Genomic DNA, 16,328 nt, shown 5'->3' with positions numbered 1-16,328 from the left:
AAGAAATATTCAATACTGGGAAAGTAGAACCTTTGAAGATCCTCTTTTGACCAAATCCCAGATTTAAAAGATCTGGGATTTTGGTAAAAGATTCATTTTCCAGTGGGAAAATGAAATGAGCTCTGCCACACATCCCAAAGTAAAATCATCAATTTAAAACATTAAAAAGATAAAGGCATAATTGACCCAAAAATTAAAAGTCTAATCTTGTTCACCCACATGCCATCCCAGATGTGTATGACTTTCTTTCTTCTGCTGAACACAAACAAAGGTTTTTAGAAGAATATCTCAGCACTGTAGGTCCATACAATGTAAGTCAACAGGGTCCAAAACTTTGAAGATCCAAAAAAACAAAAAAAAAAAGGCAGCATAAAAGTAATCTATAAGTGGCTTAATCCATGTCTTCTGAAGTAATCTAATCTGTTTTGGTTGAGAACAGACCAAAATGTAACTCCTTTTTTACTGTACATCTTGCAATTGCAGTCTACAGGAACAATCATGATTTCAAGCTCAATTACATTAGTAAAGTTCGCAGAGTGATAGATGGTGCTGGGAAATTTAATCAAGCTTAAAATCATGATTGCCAAGGAGACTGCTGATGTCATGATTTACAGTAAAAAAGGACTTAAATATTGATCTGTTTCTCACCCACACTTATCATATCGCTTCTAAAGACATGGGTTTAACCACTGAAGTCTTATGGATTACTTTTATGCTGCCTTTATGTGCTTTTTGGAGTTTCAAAGTTTTGGCCCTGTTGACTTGCAGTGTATGGATCAACAGAGCTGAGATATTCTTTCTTCAGGTTCTGTGTTCAGCAGAAGAAAGTCATGCATGTCTGGGATGGCATGAGGGTGAGTAAATGATGAGAGAACATTCATTTTTGGGTGAACTATCCCTTTAAAGGTTTAATCCCCAAAGATTAGTTTAGTAATGATTTATAATGATCTAAGGAAATTCATATTGATACAGCGGGGATCAAGCTTAAATGTACTTCGTCACTTTGCCCATATTCACCCTATATTATAAAATTTGCAACACATACAATCCAAATTAAACATGAAAATACAACTACATAGAGGTAACAAGAAATGCCCTGAGAAATGTAATGATGTTAGACTTTTTAAATTACAACAGTAAAAGCTCAGCATTGGCAGCCATAAAAAAATACTAAAATAACAACTAAACTAAAACTACAAAACACTGAGAAAACTAAAACTAAACTAAAACTAACAGACAAACTGTGAAAACTAAACTAAATTTTAATGACAAATTGAATATAAAATAAAAACTAAATGAAAAATCCCAAACTATAATAACCCTGACTTGGCAGAGAGTGGCATGTGAGGCTAATGTGTATCCTGACCCTTCTCCAAAGGTAGTGCAAGGCATTTAAATAATCACCAAAGTTAGAGGTAAAAAATATAACTTTAATTAAACATTAATTAATCTAATACAGCTGAAAGCCATGCACTAAGACAGACACCTAAATTCAAGACAGAAAATCCAGGTTTATACCAAAACAGGACAATTATTTGTGCAAGACACATCACTTGTCCTCATCCAAAAATAGTGTGCCTGTGACCTCCACAAACATTCTGTTTACCAAACTTGACACCCTTTGATCATATCTTTAACAGTTTTCATAGTTTCAGCACTATTGTCTTTAAGTGAGAGCCCCAATAGAACTGGTCGGTTGCCCGATTCCTGCGAGACAAATGTTGTGACATTTTTGGCATAGACATGTGTCAGAGGCTGCAAGGAAGACAAAAGGACAAGGGTGAAATACAAACATGGCTTTATCTCACATACTGAACAAGAAATGACCACTGATTGTGTGCAATTGATTACCTCATCCTTTCCTAAGAGTACTTTGGTAGTGAACATGGGTACATTGATGTCACCAGACTTTGAGTCAGATGTTATTGACACAAGAGTCCCAATTTTTCCATACTGTGTCAGAACTATGAAAATGTAGTTGCTGAATTCTGTGCAAACAACTTGAGTTATTATTCCATTTATTGTTTTTTCTGTCTGTCTTGATTTGATGAGGGGTTGAGGAGCCATTATTTCAGTTCACCTGTAAATGAATGAAACTAAGAGTTAAGAGACATTCTGCACTGATACAAGTCTGGAACAAAATTATTTAACAGTCGAAAACGCAGATAATAAAAAGGGGGATTTAAGAAATTTATTTTATTAAATAAGAAGCAAAACATGCATCTCATTCATTAAGCTAGGAATGATGCCAAGCTTGTCCAATGCAGTTTAGAGTTGCATGCTACTGCCGAATTGGGGAGCTACAGCGAGAGCAAGCGACATGCTGTCGCCGACATCTAGTTCTCAAAAGCGGTCACACGTCACAGGAAACACCGAGGCTTCAAAATTCCCGCTGAACATACTCGATGTTACAACAGCAGAATTTGCTTATACACTTAAACAGCGCTTCAGTCGCAAATAAACGGTTAAAACAAATGTTACATTTCTTACCGCTAGTTTAAACTGGTAAATTATCCCATGAGACTGAACGCAAGTCAGTTTATAAACGGCCTCTTTGCGAAAGTGGATGTTGCATCTGCGCACACGGTAGAGATGAAGATGCGGTCAGCAAAAATGGGCTGTGTAGTATATTGTGTTTCCAGTCTGTTGAATTTATTTCAAAAGAAAGTTTTATATCAACTTGACGAATATTTAAGACATGTAGTATCCCATTTGAATAGACTATGACTATTTATACATTTGGCTGGAATTACTATCACTTCTAGCACCAGAACCGTCAGGCACAGTAACAGCCCCCACCCCCCCTTTTCCCTTGCACTGTACATAACCGATCTTTATTTAGATTTTCACTACGTATGTTTATGTGTGTGTGTGTGTGTGTGTGTGTATGTATGTATATATATATTCATATATGTATATATGTGTATATGTATGTATGTGTATGTATGTGTATGTATGTGTATGTATGTGTGTGTATATGTATGTATATGTATGTATGTGTGTCTGTCTGTCTGTCTGTCTGTCTATCTATCTATCTATCTATCTATCTATATATATATATATATATATATATATATATATATATATATATATATATATATATATATATATATATATATATATATATATATACACTATATTGCCAAAAGTATTCGCTCACCTGCCTTTAGACGCATATGAACTTAAGTGACATCCCATTCTTAATCCATAGGGTTTAATATGACGTCAGCCCACCCTTTGCAGCTATAACAGCTTCAACTATTCTGGGAAGGCTTTCCACAAAGTTTAGAAGTGTGTTTATGGGAATTTTTGACCATTCTTCCAGAAGCGCATTTGTGAGGTCAGACACTGATGTTGGACGAGAAGGCCTGGCTCCCAGTCTTCGCTCTAATTCATCCCAAAGGTGCTCTATCAGGTTGAGGTCAGGACTCTGTGCAGGCCAGTCAAGTTCTTCCACACCAAACTCGCTCATCCATGTCTTTATGGACCTTACTTTGTGCACTGGTGCGCAGTCATGTTGGAACAGGAAGGGGCCATCTCCAAACTGTTCCCACAAAGTTGGGAGCATGGAATTGTCCATAATCTCTTGGTATGCTGAAGCATTCAGAGTTCCTTTCACTGGAACTAAGGGGCCAGGCCCAGCTCCTGAAAAACAACCCCACACCATAATCCCTCCTCCACCAAACTTCACAGTTGGCACAATGCAGTCAGACAAGTACCGTTCTCCTGGCAACCGCCAAACCCAGACTCGTCCATCAGATTGCCAGATGGAGAAGCGTGATTCGTCACTCCAGAGAACGCGTCTCCACTGCTCTAGAGTCCAGTGGCGGCGTGCTTTACACCACTGCATCCGACACTTTGCATTGCACTTGGTGATGTATGGCTTTGATGCAGCTGCTCGGCCATGGAAACCCATTCCATGAAGCTCTCTATGCACTGTTCTTGAGCTAATCTGAAGGCCACATGAACTTTGGAGGTCTGTAGCGATTGACTCTGCAGAAAGTTGGCGACCTCTGCGCACTATGCGCCTCAGCATCCGCTGACCCCGCTCTGTCATTTTACGTGGACTACCACTTCGTGGCTGAGTTGCTGTCATTCCCAATCGCTTCCACTTTGTTATAATACCACTGACAGTTGACTGTGGAATATTTAGTAGCGAGGAAATTTCACGACTGGACTTGTTGCACAGGTGGCATCCTATCACGGTACCACGCTGGAATTCACTGAGCTCCTGAGAGCGGCCCATTCTTTCACAAATGTTTGTAGAAGCAGTCTGCGTGCCTAGGTGCTTCATTTTATACACCTGTGGCCATGGAAGTGATTGGAACACCTGAATTCAATTATTTGGATGAGTGAGCGAATACTTTTGGCAATATAGTGTATATATATATATATATAGTGTATTCTATATATACTTTTTTATTTTCAATATTTATCTATTTTCTATTCAATTTTAATTATTTTTTAAAAGTCTTGTTACTGTTTTTGTATTATTGTGTACTGGAAGCTCCTGTCACCAAGACAAATTCCTTGTATGTGTAAGCATACTTGGCAATAAAGCTCATTCTGATTCTGATTCTGATATGCTGGTCAAAGTTATTTTAATTATTCACAGTCCATGCTGGTGTAACCAGTCCAACTCCACCGCTCTGAGTGGGATTCCAACTGGCATCTTCAGCATGGGATGTGGGCACGTTAACGAGGAGGCTAAAGGCTACAGCCCCTAGTATCATTCGCTAGTGCGCCTCTTGAGGCTAGGGGAGTGAGGTTTACACACTGCACAGTTACCTACCAGCTGACTACCATTACACTGGGAAAAAATATGTGAACCCTTGTGCTTAAAGGTGCACTCAGTAACTTTTGTCTTAGTGTCATCTTGGACTTACGCTGACACCTAGCGGCTTGGATGCAGCATCATTTAAAATCAATAGTTTTCAGTTTCAGATGCTTTTGTAGAAAGTTAGTATTCACAGTCAGTCATGATTACTTTAATCAATGAGTGAAAGTATCAAATAACAGGACAGTTACTGAGATTAAGTGAGTAGTATTCGGCTGGTCATGTGATTCTAAAATGGCTGCCCCCATGTGTGGACCAACTCATGCCTTGTTCTAAAAGAATACCATAAGTTTCGGTGAGAAACAAACCGAAATCGAATGTATTATTAAGTGAAACTCTTGGCTGACCATTGCTGTTCTTTACATATAATGCCAGGTTCACACATCCTCCGAGAGCGGGGCTTGAGCTCACGCGCCGCTTGCGTTGGACATTCACATTGGCCGCGTCTCTTCCACGAGAAACAGCAGCGCATCTGGGCAGAAAATAAAGTTATCTATGGGGTCCTATGGCAAATTTTTTCTTTAATAAGGTCATAACAAGCTGAGGTTATTGCTACTTCAAGGACAACAGCGGGCAGTCACATGCACTTCATCTTTATCAGCACACTTGGTTATGATTGGTTAATGTTGTATCTATACTGTACACCTATATACACAGAATGGCAAAAGCGGCAAACGGCAGTTTATTAATTCTTTCCTTTATTAAGTTATTTTATTGAGTTTACTTGCATGCAGACATATAAATTGTAGTGTACTATAGGTTCAGTTTGAATAATTTTGATTTGCTTTTGTGTCTTTTCTATAATCTCCTGATTATTTTAGTGTTGTACTGCACCCAGAGCTGCTGAGCTCAGCGTGAGCTATCCGCTCACTGCTGAGTCTGGGACGCGTCAACTTGCGACTCATGCTTGCAGTGGGAAAGGTGTAATCTGTTAATATGGGCGCCGAAATGAAAATGCGCCGCTCACGCCTCTCTCACTCCCCGCTCTTGGAGGATGTGTGAGCCCAGTGTTAGTGCATGAGAGCAGCAGTTACGCTGCACCCTTTTGCGTGACAGGGCGTTCAAGTGAAAATTTGTTTTGTGTATCTAAAAACAGGTCCACCACAGCGATTAGTAACAACAGAACACAACACAGCTGGACACAAACCAGAGAACAAAACTTACAAAACATGTCTGAAGAGTCGAAGAAAATATGCATTTCTATGCCCAGCCTTATTTGTTTGAACCAGAATACTCAAACAAACAGAGAGATAGTGGAGTCTCCTTAAGCAGCAATAACCTTCACCAGACATTTCCTGGAGCTGTTGATCAGCCTTGTACAACACTGAAGAGGTAGTTTACACTATTCGTCCCTTTAAATCGTTTAAATTTCATTAATATTTATGGGATTTATTATGCTGTCCTTTTCTGCATATCGCAGCCCCCTTCGGCATATCGCGGTGCCGTTTTGCAGCCCTCTTCAACTAGTCGCGTCCCATTCGGCATAATGCGGCGGCCCGTTTTAGCTTATTGCCGCCGGTTCAGCCTCGTTTCGTGGCCTGCCCACCAAGAAAAGTCCCGGTTCTCCCTATGCCAGTCAGCCCCTGCCCAGGCTGTACTGTTTCTATAGAGCAGGGCACCTCTACAATCCCCACATGCAATCTCAGCTCATTGACTAGAACACCTGCCTCCAAATGAGCTTTTTAGGAGTCATTAGCCCAGAGGTTCACATACTTTTTCAACCCTAGACTGTGAATGTTTAAATGGTGTTTTCAGTATTGACAAGAACAAGTGCAGTTAATTGTTTGTCATTACTTTAAGCAGATTGTGTTTGTCTGTTATTAGGAGTTAGGTAAAGATCAGACCACATTTTATGAATAATTAATGAAGAAATGCAGGTATTTCCAAAGGGTTCACAATCACATACCCTTTCGTGCCACTGTATACAATTGCCTATTGAGCAATATGTTCATAATTTTCCCCTTAAGTAAGTTTCATGTTTTTGCACTTCTGAAATGTACTGCAAATCATGTGAAATTGTTTAATGACACGTGGCATACAATATCACATTGCAAATTATGGCAGCTTGATGTAGCCCTTAGACTCTTGCAGTGCATTTTTAAATTTATATAAAAAGCATAACGGCATAACATGATTTTATAATTTAATTATATAGTCATTTGCTTCCGTTTATGAATGTGTCATGTGAGTTGTTGTCACTGTACTCACTATGAAAAGGAGATCAGCTTGTTGCAAGCTTAAATATTTGATTAATAAGGGAATTTCCAGAAGGGCAACATAGACATGCACATCAATTTCAAATTTGTTAATAATTATCCTCTCTATCCACTCGGAACACCTTCATTGCATGTAAAATGTGTGCAGTTTTTCTGGATAGCTTTATTCTCTGATTGCCCTGTCAGTGAATCTTGTGTGGATGTGTCTTACTTTTACTGAGTCTAGTCAATTTAACAGTGTGCCATGTTCACTGGGGCTGCGCTTTGTGTAGCAGACTGGAGCTACTCTGGCAGACTTACTCTGAAGCCATTTAGCTTTACATCAACCTGAAAGAAGTTGCCGTCTTTGCACTTTTGTCACAAGATTGACTAAAAGTGCTAAGGCTTTTTCATTCTCTCTCTTTTGCTCTCTCTCTCTCTCTCTCTCTCTCTCTCTCTCTCTCTACACACACACACACACACACACATACAGACCATCTAAATATGGCAGGTGAATGGAGGATTATTTCTGTTAAATTACATTTAAAATGTCACTAATTTGCATGAACTTATCTTGTTTCACAATTAATTCTACAATGTGGTGTCGGTCAGTTCTTTTATTGTAGTTCATTGTCAGATATTTTTTATTTTTTATTCTTCAGTTTGTAAAATATCTTTTGTATACATATTTTACATGGCACAAAGACTAATTCCAGATTCCCTATAAAGCATTACAGCTTGGTCTTGTACATAATATATATATATATATATATATATATAAAACATCCAGATCACCATTTGTTCTGTCATTACACGAAAGGTCTTGCGAAATACAAGATGATGTGCCCCACAATATTTTGCCATCATGTAAAGTGAAACTCGTCTGCCAAATCAAATCTGAAACATGGTGTTTTTCATCAAAAGCACCATTAAGTAATCACTCTCACAGCTGTTAGCATTAGGTAAAATGGGCACGCATGCAATAAACATACTGAGAAGTGATTTGCTCTTCAAAGTGCTATAAAGAGGCAGCAATCAGAAGCTTTATGGGTTTTGTGTTCTCCTGTGGCAGAGGTAGAAATGAGTAAGTAGCAAGCAAAATGCCTATCATGACCAATAAAAGTTAGGAACATGCACATTCATTGTTCATGAACACCTCCCACAGAAGAGGACTACCATTTTAATATCCCTTTAATGTTCTGGTGGAAATATGCGTGTCGTTCAGGTTCTTTCTGTTCCCACAGCAGAAAGATAAGCCTGACTGGCTGGCAGGATTTAATTAGAAGTAAATTTTATCCTCAGTATTAGTCCCACATTCTGCCACATACCTACACTCTTTTGTTCAGACTCCCTCTCATTTTAGTTCTGGTTTCTAATGAGGAAAGGATTATACAAGCAATGATGGACATCCATTATTCAGTTTAGGAGATGTGACTTTAAATGCGATAATTAATTTTTTTGTTTCATTCATGTTAGGACTAATTAATAACATTGATTTGAACAAGACTTTTAATTAAGTACCAAATAAGGCCTTTGCTCCTTACATTTGGGTAGTTGATTTGAAATATTGGGAAGCTGACATGTCCTGCGGCGTGACATGCTATACTCCATCTAAAACTATTTTAAACACCAATTTGAAAGAATATTATGAGTTTTTGTACTTTTAGAAATTTCACCTTTTTTTGCCAATGTGTGAACGGCTTGTAACACAACTTAAAAACTGAGCCCTTCCTGGACTTCCTAGGTTGCCTTTTAAAGCCTGTAGACTGATTGTCATGCGAAGGGAGCGGGTTGCTTTTGCCGTGAAAATCCAAAGTATGTGACGTTTATGCGTGCTCCCAAGAGCCTTGCCTCAGTGCTTCCGCTATTCAACAGCAACAACAAACTGCAAACGTCCAGCAAACATCCGGCTCCCAGCACAACACCGACTCCTACGCAAACTCAAGTAAGCCAAAAAAAAAAAAAAAAAAATGATCTACTGAATCCCATCTGGCTAAGCGGGAACGTGATCGTGGTCGAGCGAAAACTACAGTGAACATCGGCAGGGCATTTGATTCCTGGAGGGACCTTCGTTCGGTTTTGGGGATCAAAATCGACCATGAATTGGCGTTCTTCTTATTGGACAGGTAAGCTTACATAACTGCAAAGCATGTGAAATATAGTGCCATAAGGATTGAGCTGTGTAATTTTAGCTAACTTGATCTTGCCTGCACAGTAAATGTCATAATCAATGTTAATCTGTAAATATTCAGCAAGGTAAACTACAATAATACATGAAATGAATGCTAGACAATGTTCAAGATAATGCAAAAAGCTCCACTCATTAGTGTAACGTAACTTGGTTATACAGAAAATATATACAATCTATTATTATAAAACAATAGCGCATCGATATATCAAAATGACAGTTGTACTGTCAATACTGAATTGTGTCAACATATTTATAATGTACAGTCTATTTTATAAACAACCACCAAATTTAGCTAACAGCTATTGATAAAGCTGGCTAGCTAGCTAACGCCAACTTAGGCTATCGTATAAATGCAGTCAGTGTATCATGCAAAGAAAAGTGATTACTTCATACAGTCTCGCATAGTCAGACCTATATCCACACTTTGTTTTAGCCCTGTTCCAGCACTGGAGAGTCAAATATAATATACAGTCTCAAAGTTTGTAGTAAAACAATCATAACTGTGTAATTTTAATTATGATACCTCATCTGTCAGCATGATTTCGGTGAATCACGTTGTCTCTTTGTACGTTATGTCATTGTTTTTGGATGCTGGCTCGCTCGCATCCCTATGGAGTGTGTGCATGAGCATGAGCAACAGGTAGCTGGCTGCAGTTCACTTAACGGCCACAGGTGTCATTAATAACAAGGGTTTCTGAATCTTACATACTGCACTTTTAAGGTAAAAGTCAACATAAAAACCGCATTCAAATCCATTTAATTTCCAAAACTTGGAATTGCTTGGATAATTAAAAGTGGTTTCTATATTAGAGGTGGTTGGAGGGGAGGGGGTGAAAAATACTCTTTGGTGACTATAGGGAACCAAATGATTTCATTAACAGTTCTTGAGCGTTTGCAAGGATGGAATGCCATAAAATTATTTGACAACATCTCCTGCAGCTCTGTTCAGCAGCAGTGCTGTGCCTACAGAATTTACAACACATAGGGAATGGACAAACTGTTTTACTTTGAGTTGTGAGCTTGCAGTCTGAATTGAATGTGATGAGAAAGAAAAACTGAAAAGTTTCAGAGGTGAAGCAAGTCATTTCGTTTTAATAAAAGTCTTTGGAATAACATGTTAAGCATCACTGTGTCACAATAAGCCAGGAATGAGCATTAAGAGTCCATTTTGAAAACATATTGACTTTAAATATGCATAAATTATCAGAGTTACTTCCTCTTGCTTTCAGTGATGTCATAAATGTGTGTCTTTTGCATATTCATGGGCATCTACGTCACTTGAAATACATCATCAGCCCTCTTTGAGAAAAGCTGAATGCACCGGTTCATCCACTGCATCTCCGTCTCAGTCGCTTAGCATCTTATTCATATCGATCTGTAAGGCTAGAATCATGATGTGAGTGGAACTCAACAATACATGTAATGAAAATTGCTCTTTTAACATCTGGTGCCTTATGTCAGATGCGCACACACACACATTCCCCAAGTGACCACTAGAGTGCTGTGCTGCAATGCTGATAGTAATCTCATGTTCAAAGATGGTTAAACACACTGACAACATATTAGATTTGTGGCCTTTTTAAAGCAGGCTTCACAATATGGATTTTCCATAGTATTCATAAACCTCTAGAGATCTTTAAGCCTTGGAGACATTTAAAGAAGATATTTAATCAGATTTATTATTATTTTATTTGTGATATTTAATGATACACATTGTAATTATATAAAAAAAGAAAATGCTTGAAAATAATTGTTTTGGGGACTTTGCAGTCCTTGTTAAATTATATATTTTTCTTATTTGTTTTTGTTTTAGGTTATCAGTTTTTGAGGAACATTCAAAGCAATTGCAGTCTCTTTGTAGCAATGAGAATGTCGAAAAACTAATTGAGATTCATGTGACCACAAAAATGTAAACTGTAAAACATGGCATAGTCTGTAGGGTATTAAACAAAGTTAGAACTAAAAAGTAGAATACTCTTAATATTTACACCACTGTATTAAAAAGATAAATGATAAAAAGTTGCAAAAAGTCCAGATTGCCTAAATCCATATCAGTTTAGCTTTGAATAAGTATACTTAGAAATAAATCTCACCAGTGATACTGTTTGAAACTGTTCCTTTAAAAGAATATCACACAATAAAATAATAATAACATACCCCAGAACACTGCAAATAAATTGAACATCTCATGATGTCATAGAAATATAGATTTTGTATTTTAGCCCTCTAATCTGATTGGATCTGTGGCATTCCAAGAGTTCTTTAGTATAGTAAGAGATATTTAGTATAACAGCACGGGGACGTTTCACTGTTTTTATCTATGTTTGTGGCGTTCCAGAAAGGTCTGCGAGACTTTGCTTTGCTCGGCACCGCTTTGATACTGCTTTGGCTTTGTTTGGAAACATTTTAGTTCATGGGGCAAAAATAGACAAAATAAATGACCATGTTGTGTCTAAAATGTAAGTTACTCGATATTAACTTCTTGTAACTGTTGTATATAAAATCACTGTAAATCGCAATCACGCTGTTGCATTGAATATCAGTATGGCTGTGAGTACCTGCTGCCGTGCTGATATAGGCCTTTATTCACACTTCCGCTTACAGCAGAAGCTTCATTTTGTAGCGTAAAACGTCCGCTGCAGTCTGTTTCAATGACAGTGACCTTAGCGCAAAATTATTTTGGTCTATTTTTATATCGAACACTTCATATAAACAGACCTACTTCACCTTCCAATGATTAAACAAACAAAGAAAAACAGTGTCCTGTTATTTGATGGATTTTTTTTTTTTTTTTTAAGGAGAGTACAGGGATGTGTCACTTCGCAGAGTATAAATATGTTTTTTTTATTAGAGGAATGCAAGAATATAGTACAAATAATAGATTAACATGCTGCAATAGTGAAATTAATGACATTTATCCTCTGGGAGGAACAGCCCGCAGCTCCTCATGAACCGGCAACACTTTGCCCTGATAATTGCCTCACTCAGATAGTGTTATACATGAAAGTGGAAGATAACACATATAGTGAAGTGCTGTGTTGAGCCACAGAAACAATTTAAATGTCTGATGTTTACTGCCTAGTGCATCTAAGTTAGTTTAATTTATTTATAAAAAAAACTGTCTATCGTCCACAGATAAACTATGGGCTGAATACGGTTTGATTAAGCTACTATTTGGAGCTGGATGTGACAACATGCGGATTGTGATAATGATCTATTTAGTACAGACTGATTACACTGTAAATTTGGCAACAGTAGGTCGAAAGTTCTACTGTTGAAATCAGTCTGTACTTGCTGAAATTCGAATCCCTGACTCACGGTGGCCAAGGCTGGGCGTGCTTTTTAAAGTATGGTCACGTTTGATATCTAGTTTCTGGGTGAAATGTCCACAGAGTGGCGACAAAAGAGATTAGTATTTTTAGTTGTAAATTATGTAAAACAGTCAACAGGAATTCATATTTTATTAACTCTATACCCTAAACCTAACCATCAGTGGAGAAAAATGTAATATTTGAGCACCTCCTAATCAGGCTCACCATTGTTTATGTGAATGTGATAACATCCTGGTTCCCACTGAACAAGACCCGTGTCTCAGAGGTTGCTTGCGTGAAATGCTATCAGTAGCTCCACAAGGAAATGGGTAATGGTGCTTCTCAGTAATTCAGATAAATGGGGTAGGCCTACATTACAGGGTACAGAAACTTTTTTAGAAGCAACATGTCGATTTCCCATGCAATCATTTTGTTTAGTACAACAGCACTCTTGCTCATGCGATATTGCTTAATTATGCATTGCTTCATAGTACTGGTAGCAAAATACATGCAGTATGAGTGAAAAACACTTCATCAATGGTCCAGCTCTAACCCTGCAAATCTAATGCAGTGACTTTGTGCAGTTGTGAGGTGACTGTAACTCAGGTCCAGCAACATGCAGGGCAGGACTTGTGGAGGTGGCCATAGACCTAACGAGGGTTGAAGCTGATTAAGAGCCTCTGCAGTGCGTGTAAGAGAGCAGGACAACCAGCTCCCATGCTTAAGGCTGACCTTGCACAATTCAGCTCCATGAAGCCAAGTTACAGCTATCCCTCTGCGAGAAAAGCCTGCTGACCATATGGGTCATACCAATAAAAACTGTTTTCCTTCCTGTCATACAAACACCGCCCACCCACAGAAATGCACATGCAGCATTTAATGTTGTAGCTACCCACAAATGCAATGAGCCACAGGGAGAACATTAAATTTGACAAAAATACAATGCTGTAACTTAGGTTTAGGGTTGGAGTTTGGGTTAGGGGGTAGGGTTAATAAAATATGCATTCTCGTTGACTGTACATAATTTACAACGTAATTACATAATCATCTACAAGCTTTTGGGCCATTCTGTGGACATTTCACCTGGAAACTGGAGATCATACATGCCCATTTGTTCAACAAAACTTCCTGCCTGACCAAACCAACATAAAAAATCCTTACTGTTGAGACCGGGCAAAATCTTTTGCTTCAGAGCAACTTTCAGGAAAGCTTGTCCTCACAAGATGAATGTTGCTTCTTATTCAGGGTGAATATAAATATATTGATTTGTGCATGGGGGTGCATTAGTGTGGATGAGGTAACAACAGACACAACAGCTTGTCTGATTAGTTTGTTGGTCAGAGTATGAGAGGAAACCAGTGGAGGTCTGAATAATCAACGCATCCTTGTGTGCTGTCTGCCAAAAGACCCCCTCATTACTGGGATGTTGACAATCAGCTACAGCAATGGTGTCACTGTTTCCTGGTTCTTGGAGGCGGGTTCTTTTGAGTGTCATGGGGGGAAGGCATCATGAAGCACTTGTGTGATAGAGAGAGATGCTTTTTAAAACAATAGCTTGTCTTTTCCAGTGCTTTCACATATTCTGAGCTTTCTGCCATGTTCTGTCCACAATGTTCTTTCTTGTTCCATCTCTCTAGTGGCACTAATTACATGGTTACACTAAGCTATTATTAGTAATCCCTTTTGTTTACTTTAATGCTGTCTTTGTATGTGTGTGTTTTTTTATGTAGCCTTGGTTTCCAGGCGAGTTTGCAATCATGCATATTTGTACAATCACTACTTAGGCAAGATTTAAAATAACTCAGATACTATCATTCCGCCATTTATCTGTTGCACAGAATTATAACAAAATCTAGAAAAATAATCAATAGGATTTGACATCACTCTGGACCTCGGTGTGATTAAATAGAATCAATCAGTCTCCGTAGGAAAGAAAAATCACAAATGAGATCTTAATTGTTTCTCCTAGACACCAGTGAGATTAAATGGAGAGCAAATTGAGAATTTTGCTTCTCAAATCTTTCTGCTTCTCAGAATTTTATCCAGAAAAAAGACCAGAGTAATTTCTTATGTGTCTTCTCTAGAGTTTCAGATAAGATAAGATTTGCCAGAGTGCCAAATTTCAACATGAACTTAAAAAATTTTCACCAAATTATCTGAGCCATGATTTTCAGCTCTATACTTCTACTGTCAAGTATGTCAACAATGTATCATTTGTTTCTATTGTTTTATTTATTATTTTTTTATACTTAGGAGATACGTATGAGACATAGTTGATACCTAAATGAAGCATAATTGTCTCCTGAGCTATGAAAGATCAGCCTCTGAGTAATAAAATCTTCCTCTGGGTTATATACTAACATAATAGCTCAAATCAAAACGTATTTATAGAGTCACTTTTGAATGCTTCATTATAAATTACAACGTAACTTGATGCTCTTACAAAGTACGACAGATTTGATGAGCTGAGAGAGGTTAGCCAATTTTACACAAAAAAAGTTCCCATTTGGTAATGTTAGTTTTCCACATCATCCAAATTAAACTTAGTTTGATTAACTTGTGACATCAGCTGTCACAGCAGGACTGGTCCATCTCATGAAATTCAAATGATCCCTTTAATGCTTTTTTTTTTTTTCAGTATTCAATTGAAATATCATTAAACATTTAATGAAATTCATATGGAACCCAAAGTAACCTGCCATGACTCTGTTCTATTATTGATATAACAGACGTTAATTTGATTAGAACTTTAATTTATGTATGTTTATAATGGGAAGATTTATCCTGGTGCTTTGGAAGACAATAAGTGTCATGATTTAGAAGACCAGTTTCATTTCCATTATGACTAGTGCTTTGCTCTAATTTAAAATAGAGCCATGAGACTTTAAAAGTTAATTTCATTATTATTACCTGCATCATTAGGGGACTTTACCATAATGAGCATATTCACAATGGAAAACTAAAGCATGACAACATGCTTTAGTCGCATGCTACTGTATAAGATACCTGGGTATTCATACAGAAAATGACATCATTAAAATTGATCAAGTGTAAGAGGAAAATATCAGGAGCTGTGGAGTGAACCCCCTTTTCAAACAAAACCTTTATAACTTGTTATCAAATTCAATCTAACACACCTCCATCAGACCCCTGTTGTCATCTAAATCCTATGTGTTCACCCAGTCTCATTGCATACATATATAAATGAGCAGCTATAAGCGAAAAGAGTTTTGCTGATGAGATTTGGGGAAATATGAGAACTTGATTTGAACTTTAGATTCACACAGATTAGGTAATAGAACCAAGCCAAGAAGGAAACCTTTCTTCTAATAGTATGGAGCAAAAGTTCAAGGTTTGGCTGGTTAAGCATGGCCCTATTAGGCTACCAGCACCATCTCGACCAAAAACCCATCTTTCTCCATTGACGGCCATTAAAAATGAGCAGTTTGTAATGAAGCATCCATCCATCTGTCTGTCTGTCTCCATCATGAAAACTGACATACTGTTGTCTGTCGACTGCCTTTCATGTCAAAGTTTAGAATAGTTGTTAGTGAAAGGCTTGGGATTATGCATGTTCTTGTGGTGCCATAAGCTGTAGGCCTAATCAACATTGTCAAGACATAATTTTTCTGTGGTTCCAAAACAAGCAGCTCAAAAATACCTGAAGAAAGCTGTCTGTAAGCATTCCCATTCATTTCATATTCGAAAGTATGAGTATGAGGTGGACAAGGGTGTAGATTTGTCTTGAACTTTGGTGGTGGTGGGGGGGGGGGGGGGTTGTGAAGCATTTCCAT

At 37.9% G+C, this 16,328-nt stretch overlaps 1 protein-coding gene across 1 annotated transcript; it reads right to left on the bottom strand.

Moving 5' to 3' along the window:
* Nucleotides 1–1,411: 1,411 nt before the first annotated feature.
* LOC127451378 (proteasome assembly chaperone 3-like) lies at nt 1,412–2,789 on the bottom strand. Its single transcript, XM_051716039.1, has 3 exons — nt 2,491–2,789; nt 1,852–2,080; nt 1,412–1,755 (listed from the first exon to the last, which is right to left on the bottom strand). Exons 2-3 carry the CDS (start codon nt 2,065–2,067, stop codon nt 1,603–1,605), a joined length of 369 nt encoding a protein of 122 aa, XP_051571999.1. The 5' UTR covers nt 2,068–2,080; nt 2,491–2,789; the 3' UTR covers nt 1,412–1,602.
* Nucleotides 2,790–16,328: the final 13,539 nt, after the last annotated feature.

Source organism: Myxocyprinus asiaticus, chromosome 14, assembly GCF_019703515.2.
Source record: "Myxocyprinus asiaticus isolate MX2 ecotype Aquarium Trade chromosome 14, UBuf_Myxa_2, whole genome shotgun sequence".
NCBI classification, from domain to species: Eukaryota; Metazoa; Chordata; class Actinopteri; order Cypriniformes; family Catostomidae; genus Myxocyprinus; species Myxocyprinus asiaticus.
Note: the sequence above shows the minus strand (reverse complement) of the source record. Positions and strands in the feature narration are given on the sequence as shown.

Excerpts from the sequence above, each read along its gene's own strand:
- LOC127451378 (XM_051716039.1), bottom strand. The coding sequence starts at position 2,067 with ATGGCTCCTCAACCCCTCATCAAATCAAGACAGACAGAAAAAACAATA. Across the intron at positions 1,756-1,851 it reads TACTCTTAGGAAAGGATGAG|CCTCTGACACATGTCTATGC; the intron begins GTAATCAATTGC and ends TCTTCCTTGCAG.